Here is a 24,995-nt window from a genome sequence, read left to right on the forward strand (position 1 = left end):
GCCTAGAGCATCCCTGACAAGTGGTTGTGCAGCCGCTGCTTAAAGACTGCCAATGAGCATGTATAAACTGACCCCAAATTTCATATCTTGTGAACACTTACTCTTTTTCCACACCCTCCTTCGGGTTCCTATGTTTTTCCCAGCTGCTTTGGAACCTACTCACATAATGAACTTTAGCTTTTCCCCAGTGTTCTTTTACAACAGTGTTTGCATAAATGAATTCAACGGCATGCCCTTAGACACAGAAGGCTGCTTGGGTATGTAAACATAGGCACGGTGTTATGTCTGTAAACTCTTTTGCCTTCAGTCCCAGTTCTTTCATTCTCAGCGAGACGGCAACCATCCGTTGTTCAATATGGCGTACGCTGGAGTATGTGGGAAGTCCTCTCATAATCAACCCATCACCAATTCGAGCGCCATCAGCAAGAAGAATCCAGAAGCCTCTGACGAACCTTGCCATCTTCTTTACTTGTTTTTCCTCCCTCCCCCGTTGATGTCGGTGGAGCCAAATCTGAGAACAGACAAGAGATTACAAAAGGAAACTCCAATAGCATTCTCAAACTCCAGTAAATAAAATAAGCCTCGCATAATGGAAGAGTGCACCACCCAATACACGTAGTCCCTGTTTTGTGTGACTAGGGCAACACATATAGTTTCCAGCTTTGGTACATGCAGATGCGTCCCCTCCAAAATCTGGGTTTATGATCAAGCACACCAATGCTGGAAAACATACCTTATTCACACAAAATGGCAACTGCACATACTAAAAAGATCGTACTTAGCGTGACCCCCCCACACACATGGCTAGATCACTAAAATCGTAATGACTGAGCGAACTGATCACTGCATAGACAAAAGGACTAAATACAACATATATATATATATATATATATATATATCACTGCTGTTTCTGTAAATCTATATTTATTTATTTGATTTATCCCCCCCCCCTGCCGAGGAAGGCTCAGGACGGCTATATATTATGTAGAAGAAGAAGAGAAGAGTTGGTTTTTACACCCTGCTTTTCTCTACCCTATAAGGGCCTGCGGTGGCTCAGTGGTTATGATGCTGAACTGCAGACCGGAAGGTTGGTAGTTAGCAGTTTGAGACCTGAGTGCCACATGATGGCGTGAGCTCCCATCTCTGGCCCCAGCTTCTGCCAACCTAGCAGTTTGAAAGCAAGAAATTGCAAGTAGATAAATAGGTACCGCTTTGGTGGGAAGGTAACAGCGTTCCGTGCACCTTGGCATCTAGTCATGCCGGCCACATGACCATGGAAATGGAGATGAGCACTGCGCCCTAGAGTCGGATTCGACTGGCTTTCGAGCAAGGGAAACCTTTACCTTTTTTTCTCCACCCTAAGGAGTCTCAAAGTAGCTTACAATTGCTTTTCCCTTCCTCTCCCCGCAACAGGCACCTTGTGAGGTAGGTGGTACTGAGAGAGTTCTGAGAGGACTGTGACTGGCCAAAGTTCATCCAGCAGGCCTCATGGAGAGGAGTTCGAAATCAAACCCGGTTCTCCAAGTTAGAGTCCACCACTCTTAACCACTACACCATGCTATGTGTGTCTGGCTTGTATTTCAGTGAGCTCAAGGCAAGGTATGTTGATTCTCTGTCCTCCATTTTATCCTTACACTAACCCCATAAGGTAAGATGAAGATACAACAGTGACTGGCCCAAGGTTACCCAATGAGGCCCATGACCAAATGGGTTTTTGAATTCAGCGCTCTTCAGTCCTAGTCCAACACAGTAAACACTATCCCACACTGGTTCTAAACATCATGTGAAAATGACCACAGAACCTATGGTAGTTGTAGGAATACCTACAATGGTCAAAGCAAAGGAAAGAACAACGTATGCGAGGCCTGTCTGGAAGGCCATAGTATTCCATTTCAGAGTCACTTAATTTAAGGATGCATTATCTTGCAGAACTACATGGGAGTAATTTCCACTGGACTGAATGAGGCCTGCTTCCAAGAACCATGCGGGGGATCAGGCAAATGTAGTTCATATACTTGCCTGGTCCCGGGTAGGAACACATGAAGCTGCCTTATACTGCGTCAGGCCACTGGTTCGGACCGGCAGTAGCTCTCCAGGCTTTCACACAGAGGTCATTCTCATCACCTGGTCCTTTCAATGGGCGGTGCTGGGGATTGAACCTAGGACCTTCGGCATGCAAAGCAGGTGCTCTACCACTGAGCCACAGCCCCTTCCCTTGATAATGAACTCATGAAGCTGCCTGATACGGAGTCAGAGCATTGGTCAGTACTATCTACTCTCACTGGCAGTAGCTCTCCAGGGTCTTAGGCAGAGGTACTTCCCATCACCTACTACTTCATTGCTTTAACTGGAGATGCCAGGGATGGAACTCGGGATCTTCTGCATGCCAAGCATAAGAGAAGCTATGCTGGATCAGGCCGATGACCCATCCAGTCCAACACTCTGTGTCACACAGTGGCCAAAACCCAGGAGCCATCAGGAGGTCCACCAGCGGGGCCAGGACTAAGAAGCCCTCCCAATGTTGCCCCCCCAAGCACTGAGAATACAGAGCATCACTCCCCCAAACATAGTGTTCCTTCTGTACCCTGTGGCTAATAGCCACTGATGGACCTCTGCTGCATATGTTTATCTAACCCCCTCTTGAAAATGTCTATGCTTGTAGCTGACACCACTTCCTGTGGCAGGGAATGCTGCATGTTCGTCACTCTTTGGGTGAAGAAGTACTTCCTTTGAGCTGTTCTAAACCTTTGAGCTGTTCTAAACCTTCTGCTCATTAATTTCATCAAGTGCCCAGGAGTTCTTGTATTGTGAGAAAGGGAGGAAAGTACATCTTTGTTTCTCTACTTTCTCTATCCCATGCATAATTTTGTAAACCTCTATCATGTCACCCCTCAGTCATCGTTCCTCCAAGCTAAAGAGCCCTGACCTTTCTTTAATCTCTCCACCCCTGAACTGCAGGCTGTGGAAGGTCAGTAGTTCAGCAGTTCGAGACCCGAGTGTGCCGCATGACGGAGTGAGCTCCCGTCTCTAGTTCCAGCTCCTGCCAACCTAGCAGTTCGAAAGCAAGAAATTGCAAGTAGATAAATAGGTAACACTTCGGTGGGAAGGTAACAGCGTTCCGTGCGCCTTGGGGTTTAGTCATGCCGGCCACATGACCACGGAAACGTCTTCGGACAGCGCTGGCTCTTCGGCTTTGAAACAGAGATGAGCACCGCAACCCTAGAGTCGGACTAGACTGGCTTTCGAGCAAGGGAACCTTTACCTTTACTTACACAAGCAAAAACAGCTTTACCCTTTAATTCCGCTGTGCTCTTTGTGGGTTCTCCATCAACCTTCTTCCCACAGTCGTCTTTGATGACCGCCGACTTCCCGTCTACCATGTCTGTTTTAATCATGCCGAGATTCATCAGGAGTTGCATCGCGTCAAACTTTTCTCCGTTGCCTTTCAGACTCTCCAAAACTTTGAGGCACTTGTAAGATTTAAGCTCGCTCACGTTTTCCTCGAGGAAGAGCAGGTAAAGGCTCAGGTCGTCGTAGTGTTTTGTTTTGACCTTGAGGACATCAAAGGTGGGCAGGATTTCATATAACTGCAGGATGTCTGAACTCTGCCTGAACGGGACCAACAAGGCATAAAGCACGACGGGTACCAACAGCACGTACACAACTAAATTGATGTAACTGAGCAGCTGAAAGACACCGACCGCGATCAGTTTGCACTGGACCCGCTCCGGAACGGACGTGTCGTTCTTCAGGATCCCGGTTTTGAGGTTGCAGATGAACTCATCGGTCATAGAGGAAAGACTGATGTAATAGCCCAGATAGATGCAGGCCAGCAGAATAATCATCAGCGTTAGGACTCGGCAAACGATGTACTTGATTAACAAGTGCTTGGACCTCTTCTTTGTCTTCAGGTACTGTTCCACCATGGGGTACTTAAAGTAGCTTTCAGATATCTCCCACAAACTGAAAAAAGAGAGAATATCCAGAGGAATTATAGAAGGATTGTATTTGCTTACAAGCCATACAAAACACACAGAAAGCCAGAAAACAGTTCTGAGGAAGGGCCGTAGCTCAGAGGTAGAGCATCTGCTTGGCATGCAGAAGGTCTCGGGTTCAATCCCCAGCATCTCCAGTTGAAAAGATCAGGTAGTAGGTGATGAGAAAGGCCCTGGAGAGCTGCTGCCAGTTTGATCAGACAATTCTGACCTTGATGGACCAATGGTCTGATTTAGTATAAGGCAGCTTCATGTCATTTGAAAACCCCCAGAGCTTACTCTTACTTGTCTCATGGTAAATTAGGAAATGGGGGTGGAGGGCTTTGCACGCCTCTCAGTGGCTCTCTGTCCATCATTTTTAAACTTATTTTGTAGTCTGGAACTGAGCAGTATTTCCACACACCCCAAAGTCTGTTAAAGTAAAAAAACAACAACACAAATACCGAGATAGAGCAAGAGGGGTCCTGTTACCTCTGACCGGTGTTCTCAAGAATAACAGGTGATGAGCTGGAGTGATCCCTTGGCTCCCCGTTATGGCAGCTGTTAGCGGCTTTGATCGCTCTGTTGTAGGCTCTGTCGAGTTCTTCCATAATAAACTTCAGGTCGGAGAAAAGGTGGGGCGCGGCGGTAAAGCGCCAGAAGAGATAGGGCAGGTACAGTAAGACTGCAAGGAGCAGAAGGATGTATGGAAAAAACTGGGGGAAGGGAAAAAAAATCAGGGTAGAAAATGAGCTCCGATTTAGAATCCATCTGCAGTCATGGTCAAGCAGAGAGAGAAAAACCCTACATCTGATACAGCATCTTACAAATTCAACACATGCTCCAGCAACGATTGCCGGGTCCCTCCCCCACATCACCAGCAGGGGATGGGGGGGTAGGGTTGACAGATCTAGGTTGGGAAACTCCTGGAGATTTGGGGGTGGAAACCGCCAAAGGAAGTTTAGAACACTATTAAAGGGCCAAAAGTTAAAAACATCAATAGGTATAGACAAAAGTACATGTGTTTATTTAGAAAAATATAAAAACCTTGAGCCAGTTTGGTGTAGTGGTTAAGTGCGTGGACTCTAATCTGGGAGAACCGGGTTTGAGTCCCCACTCCTCCACTTGCACCTGCTGATGTGACCTTGGGTCAGTCACAAGCTCTGGCACAGCTGTCCTTGAAAAAGAGCAGTTTGTGTCAGAGTTCTCTCAGCCCCACCCACCTCACAGGGTGTCTGTTGTGGGGAGGGGAAGGGAAGGGAAAGGAGTTTGTAAGCCGCTCTGAGACTCCAAGTGAAGGGCGGGGTATAAATCCAATCTCTTCTCTTCTTCTTCTTCTTGATTAAAGCATATAAAAACTTTGTATTTTTGTCTATACCTCTTATTTTTTATTTTTGGACCTTTACTAGTTTTCTAAACTTAATTTGGAGGTTTTTGCTTGGTTGGTGTAGTTTTTCTTCCCCTCTCTTTGTGGGTGGATTTGGGGGTGGAGCCTGGGGAGGACAGGGACCTAGAGTGGGGGTACAATGCCACAGAGTCCACCCTCCAAAGCCTCCATTTTCTCCAGGAAACTGATCTCCCTAGTCTGGAGACAAGCTATAATTCTAGGGGATCCACAGGTCCCACCTGGACACTGGCATCACTAGTTCTAGCTCATGTAGGTTTAATGTTCGCATTATAAATTAGAAAATGCAAAAACAAATGCTTTTAGTAGCACGTCAAAAAATGATCTAGGGCTTTTCAGTTTGCCCTTTGAAGGTCATTTAAACCCAGTAAATTGGAGACGTTAGCATACGATGTAAAATATAAACTGAAATCCAGTGGTGCCTTAAATCCTAAGAACATTTACTTCAATATGAGCTTTTGTGAGTCATATCCCACTTCAACAGAGAGACATATGGGCTGTGACTCACAAAAGCTATTACTGAAATAAATGTTAGGCTTTAAGTTGCTAGTGCTGTTGGGATTCTTTTTGAGTAAGTCAGCAGAGTATTAAGAGACTGAGTCCATGGTGTGTATTAAAATATAAAATTTTACTATAAACCTAACATGGGAAAAAGGTACACAGGATATAAAATAACAAAGAGCTAATATGGCTACATCCTTACAGCTAAAAGGTAAAAACGGGAAGAGCAGAAATGGCGTATATTTCTCAGTCAGAACAAAAAACGGGAGGGGAAGCCAATATGCTAAATACTTGACACCTTGGTTTCCAATCAGACTAGCAAATTAGCTCCAAAGTTCCCGGGCATTCCATTGTCTAAACAGACTGGTTACAAACAAACAAACATATGACTTAACAAACATCGTTAACCCTGTAAATACTGAAGTGTTTTGACTTGTAACACCCAACAAGTGCCAATAGAGTTTCACCTTATTTTGCTATGAAAGACTAACACGGCTAGCGTACCCCTTAGTAAGCATCTGATGTACCTTTTAACCACTCAACTGGATGTCAATGGAATTTTGAAAAGGACTTCTTAAGTACGACCCACTGCCAAGGTTCTGAGAAACATCCAGCCAATGTTGCACCAGCACTGAAAAGACACAATGCTAGAACAGCATCTTCTATGTGGTATTTCTCCCATGGGAGTTATTTCAACCCTGCCATATTGTGTGTGTTTGAGTGGCTACAATCCCAAGGGCACTTTCCTGGGAGTCAGACCCAGTGAATAACATGGTGGGACACTCATATGGATTGTAAGAAGAGTTAATGTGTGGGACTAAATACATGATATGCTATTTGTCAGTCCTATCAATGGACATGTTCTAAGAGTTCCCCCACCCTGTGCTGTTCTGCTAACATGAAATGGCTAAATTGTCCCACTATTTGTCCCATTATGGAAGCTTACATGTAGTCCCCAGTATGCCTAATTTACCTCAGAAAACAGCAAGATTCCAGTAGCACCTTAAAGACTCACAAAATTTGTGGCAGGGTATGAGCTTTCGGGAGTGACTCACAAAAGCTCATACCCTGCCACAAATTTTGTGAGTCTTTAAGGCGCTACTGGACTCTTGCTGTTTTCTGGTGCTATAAACAGACTTACATGGCTACCCATCTTGGTTTACCTCAGATAGTAACAAGCGGCTCTCCTGAGCCATTTCAGGTCAGGAAAATAGTGCTGGGGGAAAAGCTGAGGCCTCCTTTGCCTGCAGTTCTGATCTGAATTGGGCTTGCATGGGTCTGAGAATTAAGTTCCACGTCCAGAACTTCCAGAACATGTCTGTCAACAGTCCCAGGAACAGTGAATTGTGCTGTTAAATTCTGAGGCAAACAACTGGCCTCTCAACATGATGCATCTGTGACATGAATATTGAGATCTCACTGCCAAATGGGTTGAGATTTGATGAGTCAGGTTGCAGCTGCACGTCTGTGTAGCCACTGCTGATGGGGAAGCACCACGGAAGAGCAAAGGCCAGTTGAAACCACTTTCACGGACTCAAATCTTCTCTCTCTTTGAGGGAGGAAGCCAGAAACAGAAACCGTACGTGGGAAGCATCTTCAATGTAGCCTGGAAATCAAATTGCTTTTCAAGAGCTTGTGCTCTGGTGAAAACCCAGAGGAGCTATGTGTTTTTGTTTTGTATTGGTCAGAGACTACGCTGTTTCGGTATCTGAAACAGAAATGCGTGTGGTCTTCAATCCCAGAATGCTTTTCCTTGCCCATCTGTTTAATTTTTACTTCGCTTTCATTGTTGGTCTGCAGCACACTGGTTATACTTCCCATTCATCCTTGTGGGAATTAATGGCATTGTTTGGTACAGCTGTGCGTGAATCAAAACTATGAGGCAGGCTCTGGGAAGGCCGCTGAAGGATCACAGGGCTCAGGTGGTATTGTTACTAGTCATTCCTGTGGAGAGCTTTTGCTAGAGTCAAGAACACTTCGAATCTCTGGCTACCCAGATGGAGGTGTTAAGAGAGGTTTGGTTTCTGGGACCACAGCTTGGCTTTCCTCAATGAAGTACTGTACTACTAATGAAGTACCAGTGAAGGTACAGGCTGTACTTCACACGTATGAGGGGAAATGTGTTTGGCATTAGTGAACACGACGAAGAGGGGTTTAATCTAAACCCTGTGAGGGAGAGAGATGTAGGCAAGATAAGAGTGTGGGTGCTACAGGGGGAAGTGGGTGAGTTGAGGCAGTGCCTCAAAACCACAGAGTAAAAGAGCAGGAGTTATTGGAGCATAATACTCACAGCTTTCAATACCAAGGCTCAGAGTATGGGACATAAAGCAATCCTGAGCTCCTAGCGCAAGAAGAAAGATATGGCTTAATAGGTATGGTGGAGGTTAGGTGGGTGACTTCTGTAACCGGAAGGGGGCAATTGCAGGATATAACTAGAAACAGTTGTACTGCAGGACCAAACTGCACTTTGTGGCTTGGAAAAATGGCATCAGTTTGGCCTGTGGTGATCTACTGCTTGTGTGGCTCTCAAAAAAATGGGAAATGAGAAGACAGCAGAGTAATGTGCTGGGGATGGTTTTAAAAAAAGCAAACATTTATTTCAATAGTGGAGTATCGAGCAGATTCAAACAAGCCCAATCTTGACTAACACAAACAAGATAGGAGGAGGAGGAGATTGGATTTATATCTCGCCCTTCACTTGGAGTCTCAGAGCTGCTTACAATCTCCTTCCCTTCCTCTCCCCACAACAGACACCCTGTGAGGTAGGTGGGGCTGAGAGAGCTCTGAGAGAACTGCTCTTGAGAGAACAGCTCTGAGAAAACCGTGACTGGCCCAAGGTCACCCAGCTGACTTTGTGTGGAGGAGTGGGGAATCAAACCTGGTTCTCCAGAGTAGAGTCTGCCACTCTTAACCACTACACCAAACTGGTTCCTGTATTAGCACCAAACAAGGGCTGCTTTCATGCACATTGTATAATGCACTTCTAGTGCATTTTAGTGATTATTTGCAGGTGGATTTTCATGTTTCACTTGCACACGATTGCAGAAGTGTATTATCCACATGCATTATGCATGTGAAGGCAGCCAAGCAAAGAACAAGGATGGAAGACAGTCGTCATCTCAGACTTCTGAGTTAAATTTTCATTTCCCTCAAGAAAAACAATAATTTTAAAAAATCTGTCTTTACAAACCTTATGAAGCCAGAGTGGAAGGTGTCCGGAATCCCCCCACGAGAGTTGCCTCTGCTGCACGGCTGCCCAACAGTACGAGTCCACATAAGCTCCTTGGCGCCAGGAAAATGAACTTGGTGAAAAGCAGCTCATTTGGGTCCCTAGGAAAGAAAACAGGAGATGCCCCCTCTGAATGGTCAGCATGAAACACACAGGAAAACAGCCCAGAGATGGAAAACGTGGAACCAGTTCACACATGCAACAAAACTATGTAGAAAACCTTTTCCCGGACTGTGGTTTGTGTGTGCATGCATGCTTAGGTGTGCAGGGGAGGCTGCCTTACTGCTCAGCCGTTTAAAAAATTATAACCCCGCAATATAGAGAGCCAGCATACAAAGATGAGCTCAGTTTAGCTCTGTTTAGTGACATACTAATTTTCTGCAAGCAAGGAGGTCAGCACTGTTAGCCCGGGGCTAAGGCTCACTACGGTTCTTCTTAAAACCCAAGATCTGAAAGCCTACTTCCCCCTTCTCTTTTTAAGCATTTTTTTGTGTATGTGTGTGTGTGCATGCCTGGAAGTCATGGCTGACTTCTGGGGACCCCTAGTGGGGCTTGGATGTTTCAGTGAGGTGGCTTGCTAGTGCCTGCCCCTGTGTCCCGGCCCTGGTATTCCTTGGAGGGTCTCCCAGCCAAGTACTTGCCAGGGTCAACCCTGCTTAGCTTCTGACATCTGACAAGATTGGGCTTGCCTGGGCTAGGTTGAAAGCCTATTTCAAGCCACGGTTTGGATGGGCAGAAACCCTAGTTAATCTTAACTGGTTAAATTCAGCACAACCAAACTGGTTTCGAAAGGGAATTGCTCTGCAGGGGCTACACAATGGATTCTCAGAATCTAGTTCCCTGATTTGTTAATTGGGATTAGCAAAGAGCCAGAATTGCATTTGCTCCTAAATCAGCTCTTTCCCTCTTCACCTGCACCCGTGGCCAAGAGCTCTTGGATCCAGATTCTGACTCTTAAGTGGAGCAAATTTCATACATGACAAGTGTCATACTTACGGTCTTAGAGCGGTACCAATTTCTTGTGCTTGCCCTAGCGATTCTCCTTGCTAATTTGGCTGTGTTTGGTACCTTGTTGGTGCCACCTATGTGCTCTCTCTCTCACATGAAAACTATGTGCCCCGGTCACACGGGCCAGATAACGCACGGGGGGGGGGGGGGAGAGGCGTGGCTATTTGTGCCATCGCAAGTTGACCTGCCATTACGCAATCAGACGCAATGGCAGTGAACTGGGTTTTTTTCCAGCGGCACGTGCTCCTGGCATGCTTCAACGAGGCAAGAGGAGCGATCAGACGGAGGGAGTCCATCTGTGGCCCATCGCAAATGCTTGATAGTGGACTTTCGCTGGTACTTTTTAACTCCAGGTCTTCGGCCGGATGAGACGGGATGGCGACAGGTGCGTGACGCTTGCCAGATGTGTCTGTTTGATCGCGCCCTTAAAATCCGCCCAGCAGTCATGAGTATCCCGCAGCAAATTCTGTGTGTGTATATTTCCTTTTTATTTACATTACAGGAACACTGGGGCTGCAACTGTCCTCCCTATACTTGTCTCCATCCCTTTCCTGCACTGTGTTTTCAGAACAAAGAACCAATGCAGGCTACACGAACATACATCCAGACTTGTTTATGCATGAGGAATATCGTATTTTGCTATGAAGGATGACGGTACTAAATTTTAGATCAATGTGTAAAAAAGGTAAAGGTCTCCCTTGCTCGAGAGCCAGTCGAATCCGACTCTAGGGTTGCGGTGCTCATCTCCGTTTCAAAGCCGAAGAGCCAGCGCTGTCTGAAGACGTTTCCGTGGTCATGTGGACGGCATGTCTAAACACCAAGGCACACGGAACGCTGTTACCTTCCCACCAAAGCGGTACCTATTTATCTACTTGCAATTTCTTGCTTTCGAACTGCTAGGTTGGGAGGAGCTGGGGCCATAGACGGGAGTTCACCCCGTCTTGCGGCACCCGGGTCTCGAACTGTTGAACTACTGACCTTCCACAGCCTGCAGTTCAGCGTCTTAACCACTTGAGCCACTGCAGCTCCATAGATCAATGTGTAAATTGCATTAAATGTTCAAGAGTCTGGTGAATAGCAGCATTTTGCAATGATCCTTCAGTGTGAAATCAAGAAACTTTAGAGGCTCTGTTCACAGTGAGAATAAAAGGACGTCGCATGAGTCATGGTATTCATGTAGTCATAGCATGGAGATGTGTTCTTATTGGACACAGGACTTCTTCATGAAAACAGTGACTTGTTTATCTGAGTTACGGAACGGGGAGGGGGTTAAAATAGATCCAGCTCAGTTGGCAGAGACCCCAGTAACGCTTTTCTTCTGCCAGATGGGTGGGGGCTGGGGACTTGCAGGGAAGCTCTGCTATCCTTTTGGCCGCTGAAACAGAGGGATGCTCCAAGGAGCCAAACACCCAGAAGTCTTCTTGTTATATCAACAGTGTCTGTGTTTTCTGGTGGTAGGAGACTCGTCGCCATTTTAGATTTATACAAATCAACCATTCAGTTCAGTTTTAAAATGCTATAGGCCCTTTGCCCCTCGATTCCCAAGTTGCTTTGTCCCTTACACATTGAGTCAATCTGGATGAAACAAGTATGTGGTTTATTTTAAATAAGGTTGGCTCAGACAACTAGGATCCAGCTCGGGTTCAAATCCTGGGTTGGTTTGACAAAATGCTGGCTTCACCGCCTTTGTTTTTTCCCTTGTTCTTTCTTGCAGACACCAAACTGGAATCCCCAGCCTGCTTTGTGAGCAGGAGGGCACCGAGGAGAAGGAGAAGAGGAGGAGGAGACTGGATTTATACCCCGCCCTTCACTTGGAGTCTCAGAGCGGCTTACAAACTCCTTTCCCTTCCCCTCCCCACAACAGACGCCCTGTGAGGTGGGCGGGGCTGAGAGAACTCTGACACAAACTGCTCTTTTTCAAGGACAGCTGTGCCAGAGCTTGTGACTGACCCAAGGTCACATCAGCAGGTGCAAGTGGAGGAGTGGGGAATCAAACCCAGTTCTCCCAGATTAGAGTCTGTGTACTTAACCACTACACCAAACTGGAGGAGAATGTCTGCAATCATATGTACATGTGTACCATCAAGTCACAATTGATTTACGGCATCCCTTCCTTTGCCTTCCTCTGCAGAGTCTTCCTTGGTGGTTACCCATCCAAGTACTGGCCCTGCTTAGCTTCCAGGACCTGACATGGTTGAGTGATACCATACCATTCCACATCCTGTCTGCACTCCTATGTCCCATGAAGCCATAGTTCAGACTGTGTGTGTGTGTGTGTGTTAAGTGCTGTCAAGTAATTTCTGACTCATGGTGACCCTATGAACGAATGGCCTCCAAAATGTCCTCTTGCTAACAGCCCTACTCAGGCCTTGCAAATTGAGGGCCGTGGCTTCCTTGATTGAGTTAATCCATCTCCTGTTGGGTCTTCCTCTTTTCCTGCTGCCTTCAACTTTCCCTAACATCATTCTCTTTCCCAGGAACTCTTGTCTCCTCATAATGTGACCAAAGTAGGATAGCCTCAGTTGAGTCATTTTAACTTCTAGAGAGAGTTCAGGCTTCATTTGACTGGGGGGGGGCATGCTAGAGGTTTATAAAATGACATATGGGGTGGAGAGAGTTGACAAAGATAATTTTTTTCTCCTTCTACCAAAATACTAGAACTCGAGGGCATCCAATAAAGCTGACGGGCAGTAGGTTCAGGACAGACAAAAGGAAAGACTTCTCTAGGAGAAGAGGAGATTGTGTTTATACCCCGGCCTTCACTCGAAGTCTCAGAACGGCTTAAAATCTCCTTCCCTTCCTTTCCCCACAACAGACACCCTGTGAGGTAGGTGGGGCTGAGAGAGCTCTTTGAGAATCGCTCTGAGAATTGTGGCTTGCCCAAGGTCACCCAGCAGCTGCATGTGGAGGAGTGGGGAATCAAACCTGGTTCTCCCAGATTAGGGTCCAAGCTCCTAACCACTGACTACACCAAACTGGCCCTCAGAGAGTGATTAAAATGTGGAATTTGCTGCCGGGGATGTTGTGATGGCCACTGGAATAAACAGCTTTAAAAGGGGATTAGATAGATTCACGGAGGATAAGTCTATCAATGGCTGCTAGCCATGGTGACTGAGGGGAACCTCCACATTCTGAGGCACTAATCCTCTGAATCCCAGAGCCAGGAGGCAACACTGGGGGAAGGCCTCCACTTTAGTCTTTAAGGAGCTACTAGAGTTTTCTAGTGCTACAGACAGACTAACAACGGCTTTCCATCTTGATCAAAGCAAGTTTGAGAGACATGCTCAGGATGGGGAAAAACTAGGACGTGGATGATTAAAGGATGCCATGTGGATGTTCTGAAAAACAGAGCTCCAGTTCAGGAACAAACACAGAGGAAAAACAGTGGTGTGGAATCAGCCACAGTTGACCAGGCAAGCTGCTATTTACAAGCTGGCTATGAAGTCCATCCATAGGCCTGTGTAAGAGCTGGAGGAAGAATTGAAGAGACAGCTGCAGCAATATTATTAACGGCTCTCAGTGCAGATTTTGCAGCTAAGTATAAATTAGAAAGTGAAACTCCAAAGAGACAGACACTGTAATAGGAGTAAGCGGAAAGGGAATGAGCGTGGCATATTGAGCATATCTGGTGGGGCAGAGCTGTAAAGAAAAAGTTACTCTGTCCGCAGAGGGATAGAAAAGCTGTGGCCATGACGTAAAGCAAAGATTTTTGCTTGGTGTCTCATGGAATCTGGAATATTAGCCTCGCCCACATTCAATACAAACTCTGGCAGCTGTGAGGCTTCATCATTCCTGATTCTTGGAAAGTCCCGCTACCAATTCTCAGGGGAGTGAAAAAAGATCTGCAGAAAGAATGGCATGGTAACAAGATGGGAACATCCGAAAGAGAAGAGTATGAAACTGGAGGAAAGAAAAGTCCTCTGGTATTTTGCCCCGACAGTTCCTGTTCTTCTTTCAAACTGAAATTTCAGAGCTGTTTAGAAAACAGGAGCTCGGCCATTACAACTACCTTTTTGCTGCGGGGGTACTCGGCTATTGCTAATGGGGACATAGACTCACCTTGAAATAAAAGGGTTCTGTGCTACTGTACAGAGGGTTGTCTGTTCTGGGTTGGGAAATACCCAGAGATTTTGTGGGTGTAGCCTGAGGAGGGTGGGGTTTGGGGAAGAGAGAGACTTTATAGGGTATAATTAGGTTTGCCAGGCCCCCTTGCCGTCATGGTGGAGGGATTTGCGGGGTGTTGTGAGGATGGGTGTGATGTCGCACACAATGCTCTGGTTTTGGGGCAAAAACTCTTACATGTTTTTTGTTTCAGAACCATAGAGTTTGCCCCCAAAACCAGAGCATTGCGCACAAAGTCGCCCAGGTGATAACATCCTTTCCAGGTGATGTCATCACATTGGGAACGTCGCACGACAACGTCCCTATCTGTGGGTGGGGTTTCCCCCACCAGCCAGTTGGCCGGTGGCAGATCGCAGCCCCCAAAAGCAGGGAAACCCACACTTTGGAGCTGGCAACAGAGTCCCAAGCAGCCATTTTCTCCAGGTAAACTGATCTCTGTTGCCTGGAGAGGAGTTGTAATACAAGGAAAACTTCAGCCACCATCTGGAGGTTGGCTACCCTAACTCTAATGAAACATGCTTGGCCATAAATTTTACTGGAGTCATAAGATCTAGTGTTGTTTAAAAAAAAATCATTGTGAACTAGAAAAAAGTGGTAGTAGATAAGAGAAATGAACTTAGGCTGCGGTCACACGGAGCATTAGCCATGCTACAGAGATGAAAGATAGGTGGATTTTCCGTCCGCGATCATACCGCAACATCTGGGAAGCGTAGAGCTCCCGTGGCGAATCCAAGGCTTCCCGCCGAAGATGCACCATAAAAAACTAGTACCTCTGAGGTACTAGTTTCTGGAAACCGTGGGGCAAGGGCGGGTGTCTGATCACGTTTCCAGTGGTAGCTCGTGGCATCCGGCGCCCGCCCATGTTCCGTCGCGAAAAGGTTCCCCCCCCCAGGTCTCCACGGGATGTGCACAAGCACCCAATGGCGCATGCGCACACTTCGGTTTAAAAAAAAAACCCACCAACCCCTGCCGCACCGCTTCTTTGCCGCACCGCAGGAGTGACGTATGATCGGCACCTCCCCCCGAACCACGGGACATCGGCTGGACGTGTGATCCGGCGGCCATGCGGTAGTTCGCTCTGGGGCAAACAGCCCCGCCCCCCCCCCCCCGCGATATCTGGCCCGTGTGACCGGGGCTATAGACTGGGGAGGAGAGCTGGGTTCGAACCCCACTCAGCAATAACACTTGGCAAGTGACCAAGAGCCCGTTTCTCTTTCTCAGCCTGCAATCTCTGATCTTTCCAGAATTGGAACCCTTACATCTCACCAAAACACAAGACCAACCTTTAACATCAACATGTGCTGACAGGGTTGTCAATAGGCCTGGAGGGAAAGAAAAATCTGTTCCTTTAACAGAGGCTTAGTAGATGAGATCCAGCCAAGTTTTCCACTCAGCCTTGCTCAATTCCTTTTCTCGCTACAACCCTTATCCCACATGACTTTTGAACACGCATGTCCCAGCACTGCTGGAAATCAAAGGGATCCTCCCCTCATCTTTTTCAATCAGCAGAAAAGCTGGTTGGATCCAATCCAATGGATAGAAATAGGCAACTGAAGCTTTCAATGGCATGGAGCTAAATAACATCACTTAATGGGGCCTTTCTCTCTCTCCATTTACTGTGAAGATCAGTCTTTCACTCATTTTGTCTCTCGCTTCTTCAAAACGAAACAGAAAATGGTGGTGACAATGACTTCAGTGACTGCTTTAAATCAGGATGGAACCCCCACTGTGCCTCACAACTGACTTACCTGGAGAACTAGCACCAGTGTTCCCTCTAAGCTGAGTAAGTGTGAGCTGGCCCACAGTTTTTTAGCCTCCGGCTCACACATTTTTGTCTTAGCTCAGGAAGGATGGCTCCAGAGCCAGTTTGGTGTAGTGGTTAAGTGTGCGGTCTCTAATCTGGGAGAACCGGGTTTGATTCCCCACTCCTCAACTTGCACCTGGCAGGATGACCTTGGGCAAGCCATAACTCTGGCACAGCTGTTCTTGAAAAAGAGCAGTTTCTGTCAAGAGTTCTCACAGCCCCACCCACCTCACAGGGTGTCTGTTGTGGGGAGGGGAAGGGAAAGGAATTTGTAAGCTGTTCTGAGACACCTTTGGGTAGTGAAGAGCGGGGTATAAATCCAATCTCTCTCTCTCTCTCTCTCTAATTTATGCAGCAGCCAGATTGCTCGCTCACAGCTTTTATGCCAGTAGCTTACAGAGTAGAATTTTTGCTCACAAGACTCCACAGCTTAGAGGGAACATTGACTATCACCTAACCTACCTTACAGGGTTGTTATGAGGATAGATCTCCTTTTCCCAAGCATGCTGCCCTGAACTTATTGGAAGAAGAAGGGGATTTTTAAAAGTGATAAAGCAAAAACTAGCAGGTTAACAACTGTCAAAGTTTTTGTGAATCACTTTAGGGTGGTATTCTAAATATCTGGTATTTCCCGGGGATTTCACTCCAGAAGATGAGATGGAAAAATAACGAAGACCGGGGAGGGGGAAAGAAATGGAGGCTGCAATCCTGAGAAGGAGAAGAAGAGGAGGAGGAGGAGATTGGATTTATACCCCACCCTTCACTACCCAAAGGAGTCTCCTTTCCCTTCCCCTCCCCACAACAGACACCCTGTGAAGTAGGTGGGGCTGAGAGAGCTTTCAAGAGAAGAAGAGGAAGAAAAGGAGGAGAAGATTGTATTTATACCACCCCTTCACTTGGAGTCTCAGAGGAGCTTACCATCTCCTTTCCCTTCCCCTCCACAGAACAGACACCCTGTGAGGTAGGTAGGGGCTGAGAGAGTTCTGAGAGGACTGCTGTTGAGAGAACAGCTCTGAAAGAACTTGTGACTGTCCCAAGGTCACACCAGCAGCTGCATATGGCGAAGTGGGGCATCAAATCTGGTTCTCCCAGAATAGATCCCGCCACTCTTAACCACTACAACAAACTAGGCGGTAGTCAGCCCCTCTGAATAAAATGGGTGTTACTTTTGCATAAATATTCATAGCATAGATTTACATGGTTCCAGTACAAGCCTAAAGAGAGTCATATGCTTCTAAGCCAGCTTCTAATGTTATTAATCTCTTCCTTTCCACCTTTCGTTTGCCTCCCAAGTGTATTTCTACCAGCAAAATAAAAGTTTTATGCTATACTGCATATAGGACGGTGTACATCTCTTTTCTTGTGTAGATTATCTTTGCGTGGGAAATAAATGTTACAAATGAACAAGGTGGCCTTTTATCAGGCTTACCCTGGAGAATGTTTCTGTTGCAAGCAGATCATAAAAACAGGGCGATTTAAAGACAAGGGCGAGTGCAAGCTACATGCTAACCTTTTCTTTCTGGACTTTGAAACAAGGTACTTTTTTTACACTCATCTTGCCTCTTCCCCCCTAAAAGGGCGGGCAGCATACAAGGCACACCTCCATAAGGAGTGTAAATAGCTGAGAGAAAATCAAGGGGGGGGGAATCTCCACAAAAGGAGAAAATGCAGAAAATAGGGGATAATTTATTTAGTTAAGTAATCAAACACAGGTTATGTGAGCAGCTGATGAAACTGGCAGATCGCAAGACAAAGACAGTTGGCTCCAAAAGGCTACTTAACTGTCAAATCATGGGTGTCAAATCATGCCTTATCTAAAAACAAAATAAACCACCCTTTGATTTTAACCTGATTTTCAGAGCAACCCAGTCTCACACATGACTAGTGGGTAGGGATAAGATTACCTTTAAATTCTCTTGTTAAATAAACATCTCATTGTTAAAGGTCCCGTTCACACTCACCGATTTGGTCCGGGAGCAGGACAGTTTGGGGCCGGATCAAACCGGCGCGATCACACCACAACATCTGGGAAGCGTCCGGTTTCCATACCCAAACTGTCCCTTTCCCGGGATGAGCCGGCGCAAACTGAACCACCTATCTAGGTGGTTTAAAGGGAAGCGGCGTGGCAACCGGGGCGTTTGATCGCCGCCGCTTCCCTGCGCCGGCTCAACCCCGGCCCAGATCCGAACTGCGCATGCCCGGACATGCGCAGTTCGGCCGGCCCCTGGGTAGGGCGTGTTTTCTCCCCGGCGTTTGATCGCGCCGGGGAGAAAAGGCGGCGCGGCCGGGGGATCCGTGGGATCCCGCCGCGCCGTGTCAACATTGGCGCGGCTTTTAAAAGCCGCGCCTTCAAGCGCCTTTTCCCCTGCGTGTGGCAGGGGCCATAGTGATGTATTTTAAGATTCCCTATCCTTGGGTATAACCAAGGCTCAGGGATATAGTTCCTGTTTTGCATGCAGAAGGCCCCAAGTTTAGTCCCTGGCATCTCCAGTTAAGAGGATCTTCTAGTCAGTAATGAGGATGCAAAAGCCCTGGAGTGCCGCTGCCAGTCAGAGTAAACAATACTGACCCATTGGTATAATTCAGCATGGCCTGTCTCAGTATAAGTAGGAGCCACCACCATTACTGTACCATCGTTATGTTACCATCAGTATCAACTAGCCCTGGGAAGAGAGAACAACAGTGTCATGTGGAACTGATAGCATTGGTTGGAGGTACCATCCTTGTGACGCCATCTTTACGGAAGATCAGTCTGGAACATCTAGAGCACTTAATTTGTTGTAATATTGTAGTAATGGTTTTATATGGTTTTGTTTTATGTGTTGGCTTATGCCTACCTGTGAGCTGCCCTGAGTCCGCGTTGCGGGGAGGGAGGGCTATAAATTGAATTTATTAAAAAAAAACAAAAAACATGTGTATTCTGATTTCCTGATGAGAAGACAGGAACCACTGGAAAAGAGGAGAATGCCAGGAAAAGTTGGAGGCAGCAGGAAAAGAGGATGGCCCAACATGAGATGAAATGACTCAGCCAGGGAATCCACTGCCCTCAGTTTGCAAGACTTGAGCAAGGTTGTTAATGAGAGGATGCTTGGAGGACGTTAGTTCATAGGGCTGCCATAAGTTGGGAGTGACTAGACAGCACTTAACAGTACACCCACACACATTCTGATTTCCTGCCAAACAGTAATGATAGCCAGTCTTTCAGCATGCAGGCCTGTAGCTATAAGAGGGACATCAAGTGCAACTTTTCAGATACCTGAAGCACTGTAACATCTGTTGTAATTCTGTCTTCTTTTACACGGTTCTTAAAGGTTCGGGAGCACCAAAATTGCAAGGTAGCCCTGCCTCTTTTACAGGCATCTGTTCTCTGCACCAGTTTGGTGTAGTGGTTAAAAGCGGCGGACTCTAATCTGGGAGAACTGGGTTTTTTCCACTCCCCCACATGCAGCCAGTTGGATGACCTTAGGTCAGTCACAACACTCTCAGAGCTGTTCTCTCAAGAGCAGTTCTCTCAGAACTCTTTCAGCCCCACCTACCTCACAGGGCGTCTGTTGTGGGGAGAGGAAGGGAAGGAGACTGTAAGCCGCTCTGAGACTCCTCTGAGTGAAGGGCGGGGTGCAAATCCAATTCTGCTGCTGCTGCTCCCTGTAAGCGAATTTGAATGTGAATATACCTGTGATCTGCAGTTACTTTACTAAAGCACTGCTCATTTTGCCCCACTGGTTGAGGTGAGACACCTTGGCAGGGACGAGGCCTTCTCATCCATGGGGCCCAGACTGTGGAACTCCCAGCTACTGGAGGCTCACTTTACCGTCCCACTCTGCTGTCTTGAAACATTTTCTATTTCATTGCAGCAGACATCTGAGAGTGTTTAACTTTGGTATCTCTGGTTGCTGGTTTGTTTATTCCAGCTATTTTAGTAGCTTTGGTATCTCTGGCTGTTGGTTTGTTTATTCTAGCTATTTTAGTAGCTGTCTTTAGTTATTGGATTTTAACCTTTCTAATGTTGTTTGTTTTGCTTTGATGTTTTCAGATATTCCCAGCTTACCTGAAGTATTATCTAAAATTGCAAGAATGAAATGAAAATAAAGAATAACTAAATAGGCAGAGGGATTCCCCTTGTTTTCAGTGGCCTGGGACGCGATGCTCCCTCCCGCGAGCAGAAATTCTACTCTGTGAGCGGTACTGGAGTTAGCCCAAATGTCATCTGTTACCCCGTCAAGCAGCGGAAAGGGGGTCGAGAAATCAACTAACTTCACTCCAGAACTGCAAAGCATGATGTTTTCCTTGGGGGATGCTTGCAGGCCTCTCCATAATTCCGCAGTGCTGGTAGAAGACATTGTCCACACTCAGCTGATTAATTTGCGATGGCTGGCCATGCGTCCAACAGCGCCTCTTCTGATTTAAAGGGCAGGTCAATTCCGGTAATGGCTTTTATTTGGGTGTACACCTTTTGCCAAAAGTCATTAATTACTGGGCATTGCCACCAACAGTGGACATAGTCTGCTACAGACCCGCAATTCTTCCAGCAAAATCTCTCTTAGTGAGCTCAAAGTATCTGTGCAATATCTTTTGTGATATATTAGGAGACGATACTTAGATGTTTTGATATGTGATTCTTTCTATGTATTAAGGCTTATATGATAAACAATATATGGTGAATAAATTGTTATATATATATATATATAAATGAATAACTAAATAAATAAAAATGGAGGATCTAGGATGAATTGTATTTAAACATCGTAAAACTGAGTTTAGACTGGGTTTGCAGGTCCCTAATGATGGGTCAGACGTGGATCACAGGAGTCTAGACAGTGGATTACTGAGGAAACATGCAAATAATGAGAATAATACCTAATATAATGTATCTAAAAGTAATTTCTAGGTTAGAGGGAGGAACCAAAACAAAACCCAGACTTTTTAAAACACACACACACGTGTATATCTATGAATGCCCCTCACAAAAAAAACCTTTCCTCCCTGCATATAGAAAACTAGCTTGTGAGGCAAAATGCCTCAGCCTCTCCCTCTCTTTGACATGCTATTTTTCTATGTAAAAGCAAGATTTTTTTTTTAAAAAAAGATAGGGAAACATTTCCCCTCTAGGGGAGGGCTGTGGAAGAATGTCTTAGGTTCAGTCCCCCGCATCTCCATTTAGAATGACTAGGTAGTAGGTGATGTGAAAGGCCTCCACCTGAGACCCAAAGGAACGGGGAATTAGCAGAAATTACACACATGCCCTCCCACTAGCAGAAAATTTAGTGGGGATCCAAACCTGAGCGAAGAAGAAGAGTTGTCTTTTGCACCCTGCTTTTTACTACCTTAAGGAGACCCAAAGCGGCTTATGATCACCTTCCCTCCCCCCCCCCCACAAGAGGCAACTTGTGAGGCCGGTTGAGCTGAGAGAGTTCTGAGAAAACTGTGACTGGCCAAAGGTCACCCAGCAGGCTTCATGTGGAGGAGGAGCGGGGAATCAAACCCGGTTCTCCAAATTAGAGACTGCCACTCTTAACCACTACACCACGCTGCCAGATTTCTTACTGCAATTGTGTGTGCGTGGGAGAGAGATCCAAGTGGAAAACGTAACAATATTTACCTGGTCGATCACCAGAAATAGAATTTACATTATTTAAAGGAAATTTCGTTAGGAGGAGGAGGCTATATTGGACATTTCACAGTCACAGGTGCTTCACAGTTCCGTGACAATATCTTAGGGTTCCTCTCCAGATATCCCTTCTGTCCTCTGCATGAAATTATTGGTGTGCAAACAGGTTCACTGCTACAACGGCACAGAGGAGAAGGCACGAGGTATCTGGAACTCTCAGGAGGATATCAGCTAGGGTTGCCAGGACTGGGTTGGAAAATACCTGGAGACATTTGGGGTTGAGCCAGGAGAGGGTGGGGTTTGGGGAGGGGAGGGGCCTCAGCATGGTACAGTGCCATAGAATCTACCCTCCAAAGCAGCCATTTTCTCCAGGGGAGTTGCTCTCTGTCAGCTGAAGATCAGCTGTAAAAGTGAGAGATCTCCAGTCACCACCTGGAGGCTGGCAACTCTAATATCAGGACAGGGGCAACAAGAAACAAGTTTCACGTCAGGGGCTGAAATGAGGAATAACAAAGTATATCGGTACAAAACCCTGAAAGATCAGATATACAGACACAGTTAATTTGACTTATACTGTCTGGAGCACATCCAGATTTTCAATTTGTTATACTTCATCTTTCTTGCTGAGACTCAAAGCAGATTACAAAATTTAAGAAACCTTCAAGCAGAGAGCAAAGATAAAATTTAAAATGTTATGGCATAAACCCCATACATTTATCAGCTGTGGTCTGAAAACTACTAGGATTTAACAACAATTCAGCAAACGATGTTAACCACACATAACTTTGGCCCAAACAGGATGCTACAGTAAGAGTGTGGCAGTTGTCAATGAAGTTCTGGTTCCGTTATGTAGGACACCTAATAAACTTTCTGTGCCACCCCAAGCAAACTTATGTCCTTCTAAACCCAGTGGCAGAAACAGAATTATAAGTGTGTACCTCTACTTAGGGATGGCACGATTAGTGTCATAATGTTGCAACAATTTAGAAACACAGAATTCTGTGAGTGGGAGATCATGACACAGAATGGATTCTAGTAGACACAGTGGTGGTGGTGGTGGTGGATAGATATGCAACTGATGCAATGTCTAATTTGGCCTTAATCATGACTAAAGCTATTTAGATACTCCACAGTCCACCTTTCTAGCTGATACTTAAAATGGATTGCAATTTTTTTTTAAAATGCAATACGACTAGTATAATGCAGAAGTGATGTGATAAATTTAATAATGGATTCCACTTCAAAAAGTTTGAGAATTATTGACTTAATGCATAAGTTCCAGGTAGATAATTATGTTGCAGCAACATTTAAAAGAAATCTTCTGGCACTTTTAAGATGCATTGCGGTGGAAGCAATTGTGATGATGAAGTGGAATAAATAAAACCTTATGACACAACAAATCTTTTGACCTGTAGGGTGCCATAAAACAGCTTTGTATTTTGAAAGCATCAATAATACTTAGGGAAAAGGCATGGCCTGGAACCATGTGCAGTCAGTAGTGTATGGTTTTTTCCCCCCCCCCCCCAATTGTCATTCTTAGTGAGAAAATACAGCTTCTGGGAATTTAAAGTGCAAAAGTGAACAGTGGTTCTCTGTTGAGTCATAGGTCATTGAGAGTGACAGTCCATTTTCAGATGCAGGGAGCTAAGTTAAGAAGGCTTCAAGCAGATAATTAAAAGGTAACAGGGAGGGAGAGACAGAAAGAAAAACAACCCCAGATCTAGGTCGAGATGCATACACATACTGCATTAAAATCATGGAAGCAAAGTCAGAGGTAAAACAAGTAAATTGGGGTGGGGAGTAATATTTTCTATTACTTCAACAGACTTAGTCCTATGTGTATATAACCAAAGTAACTGGTTTTAGTAAAAGGCCTGGGAGCATTTCATGCAGTAAAATCACTAAAGTAGGATCATGGCCAAGAGAGCAGAATTAGTCATACCCTGCAAGTTACATTTAAAATTCCCTGGCTTTGACTAATTTTTGCCCTCTTTTTCCAGCAGTCAGTTCCCGAACTGCTTTTCAACAGTAGGCCAATTTGCTTTTCTTCAAGTTTCTGTGCATCATTTCTGTTCTTTGACTGTACTGATGTAAACAAAGTCAACACATGAATGGTGCCAGTTCACCCTGATCATGCATAATGCATCTCTTTACAGCACTTAAAGACTTTCTGTTCTGCCAAACAGATAGATTTGAGCCCAATAGCCCCTTCGAGACCAAGGCTTTCAGTGCTGTTTACTATTTAAAATTCTCTGATGAAAAGGTTAACTTCCTCAAAAACAAAACCACAAAACAGATGAATTCCTTCAGGGCATCTGTCAGCAATCTGTTTGAGAAATTAACCCCTCTTGCCTAAGTTTCCTATATGAAGTGACAATAAAGAATAACTATGAGCATATATAGAGTGCTGCTTTCCTTGCCATATTGAGAAATCCCAACCAAACATTTGGGCTCATGGGGGCTGGTTGGTAAAGCAGGGGACAGGGACTTCAATCTCAGCACCTCAGGACCCCCCACCAACACACCTTTTTAAAAGACAATGTGTGAGTCTAAATGCTCCCTGTAAGCTGTGGAGTCTTGAGAGCAAAAATTCTACTTTGTGAGCTACTGGCATTGAAGTTGTGAGCAAGCGATTTGGCTGCTGCATAAATTAGTTTGCTCTGGAGCCATCCTTCCTGAGCTAAGACAAAGAATGTGTGAGCTGGAGGCTAAAAAACTCCACATAAACTCTTAGACTGAGGGAACACTGGAGTCCAGTGGCACCTTTAAGACCAACAGAGTTTTATTCAAGGTATAAACTTTCGTGTGCACGAACACTTCCTCAGTCACTTCTTCAGTCTTCAGCTCCACAGGCATGTCCCCCAGTTCACCATGCAACAAGTGTCGACATACACGTGTGAACCGACCCAGAGGTACAGTACAGAGCTCTGCACAGAACCTCCAACACGACGGAGCCAGTTCATACATTCAGCTTCCACACGAGCGTAGAGGAAGCCAAGGAAGCGCATGCAACAGGTGAATCGCAAGCGAGTCACCCAGCCAAAGGGTGCGTCCTGGCCTGGCCGGGACCTACACACGCGCCAGAATGAGATGGTAGAATCCCGAGCCAGCCGAATGGTCCATACCACCTCGGACTGAAAGTGCGGTCAGGGGGAGACAACATTTTTGAAGCTGCCTTGTATATGTTGTTAAAGACATCTTCCCACAGGCAGACAACTAGTCCAGCACCAGGAGGACAGAGCTCGAACGACTTCACCGACTTCTTTTAATTACACGGAGGGCACGCGAACGCGCATGCGCTTTTTTTCTTTTAAACGGCACCTCCCCCCCACCTGCAGTGGTAC

At 45.9% G+C, this 24,995-nt stretch overlaps 1 protein-coding gene across 1 annotated transcript in view; it reads right to left on the reverse strand.

Moving 5' to 3' along the window:
* PANX1 (pannexin 1) overlaps nucleotides 1–24,995 on the reverse strand; it is a 25,469-nt gene continuing 474 nt past the window's right edge. Inside the window, exons 2-5 of the mRNA XM_015410293.1 lie at nucleotides 9,071–9,210; nucleotides 4,467–4,690; nucleotides 3,293–3,963; nucleotides 1–511 (exon numbers count right to left, since the gene is read on the reverse strand). Of these exons, the coding sequence (XP_015265779.1) occupies nucleotides 420–511; nucleotides 3,293–3,963; nucleotides 4,467–4,690; nucleotides 9,071–9,210 (1,127 nt within the window). The 3' untranslated portion in view covers nucleotides 1–419. The remainder of the gene's footprint in view (nucleotides 512–3,292; nucleotides 3,964–4,466; nucleotides 4,691–9,070; nucleotides 9,211–24,995) is intronic.

The sequence above is a fragment of the Gekko japonicus genome, unplaced genomic scaffold (assembly GCF_001447785.1).
Source record: "Gekko japonicus isolate JY-2015 unplaced genomic scaffold, Gekko_japonicus_V1.1 scaffold1306, whole genome shotgun sequence".
Taxonomy (NCBI): Eukaryota; Metazoa; Chordata; class Lepidosauria; order Squamata; family Gekkonidae; genus Gekko; species Gekko japonicus.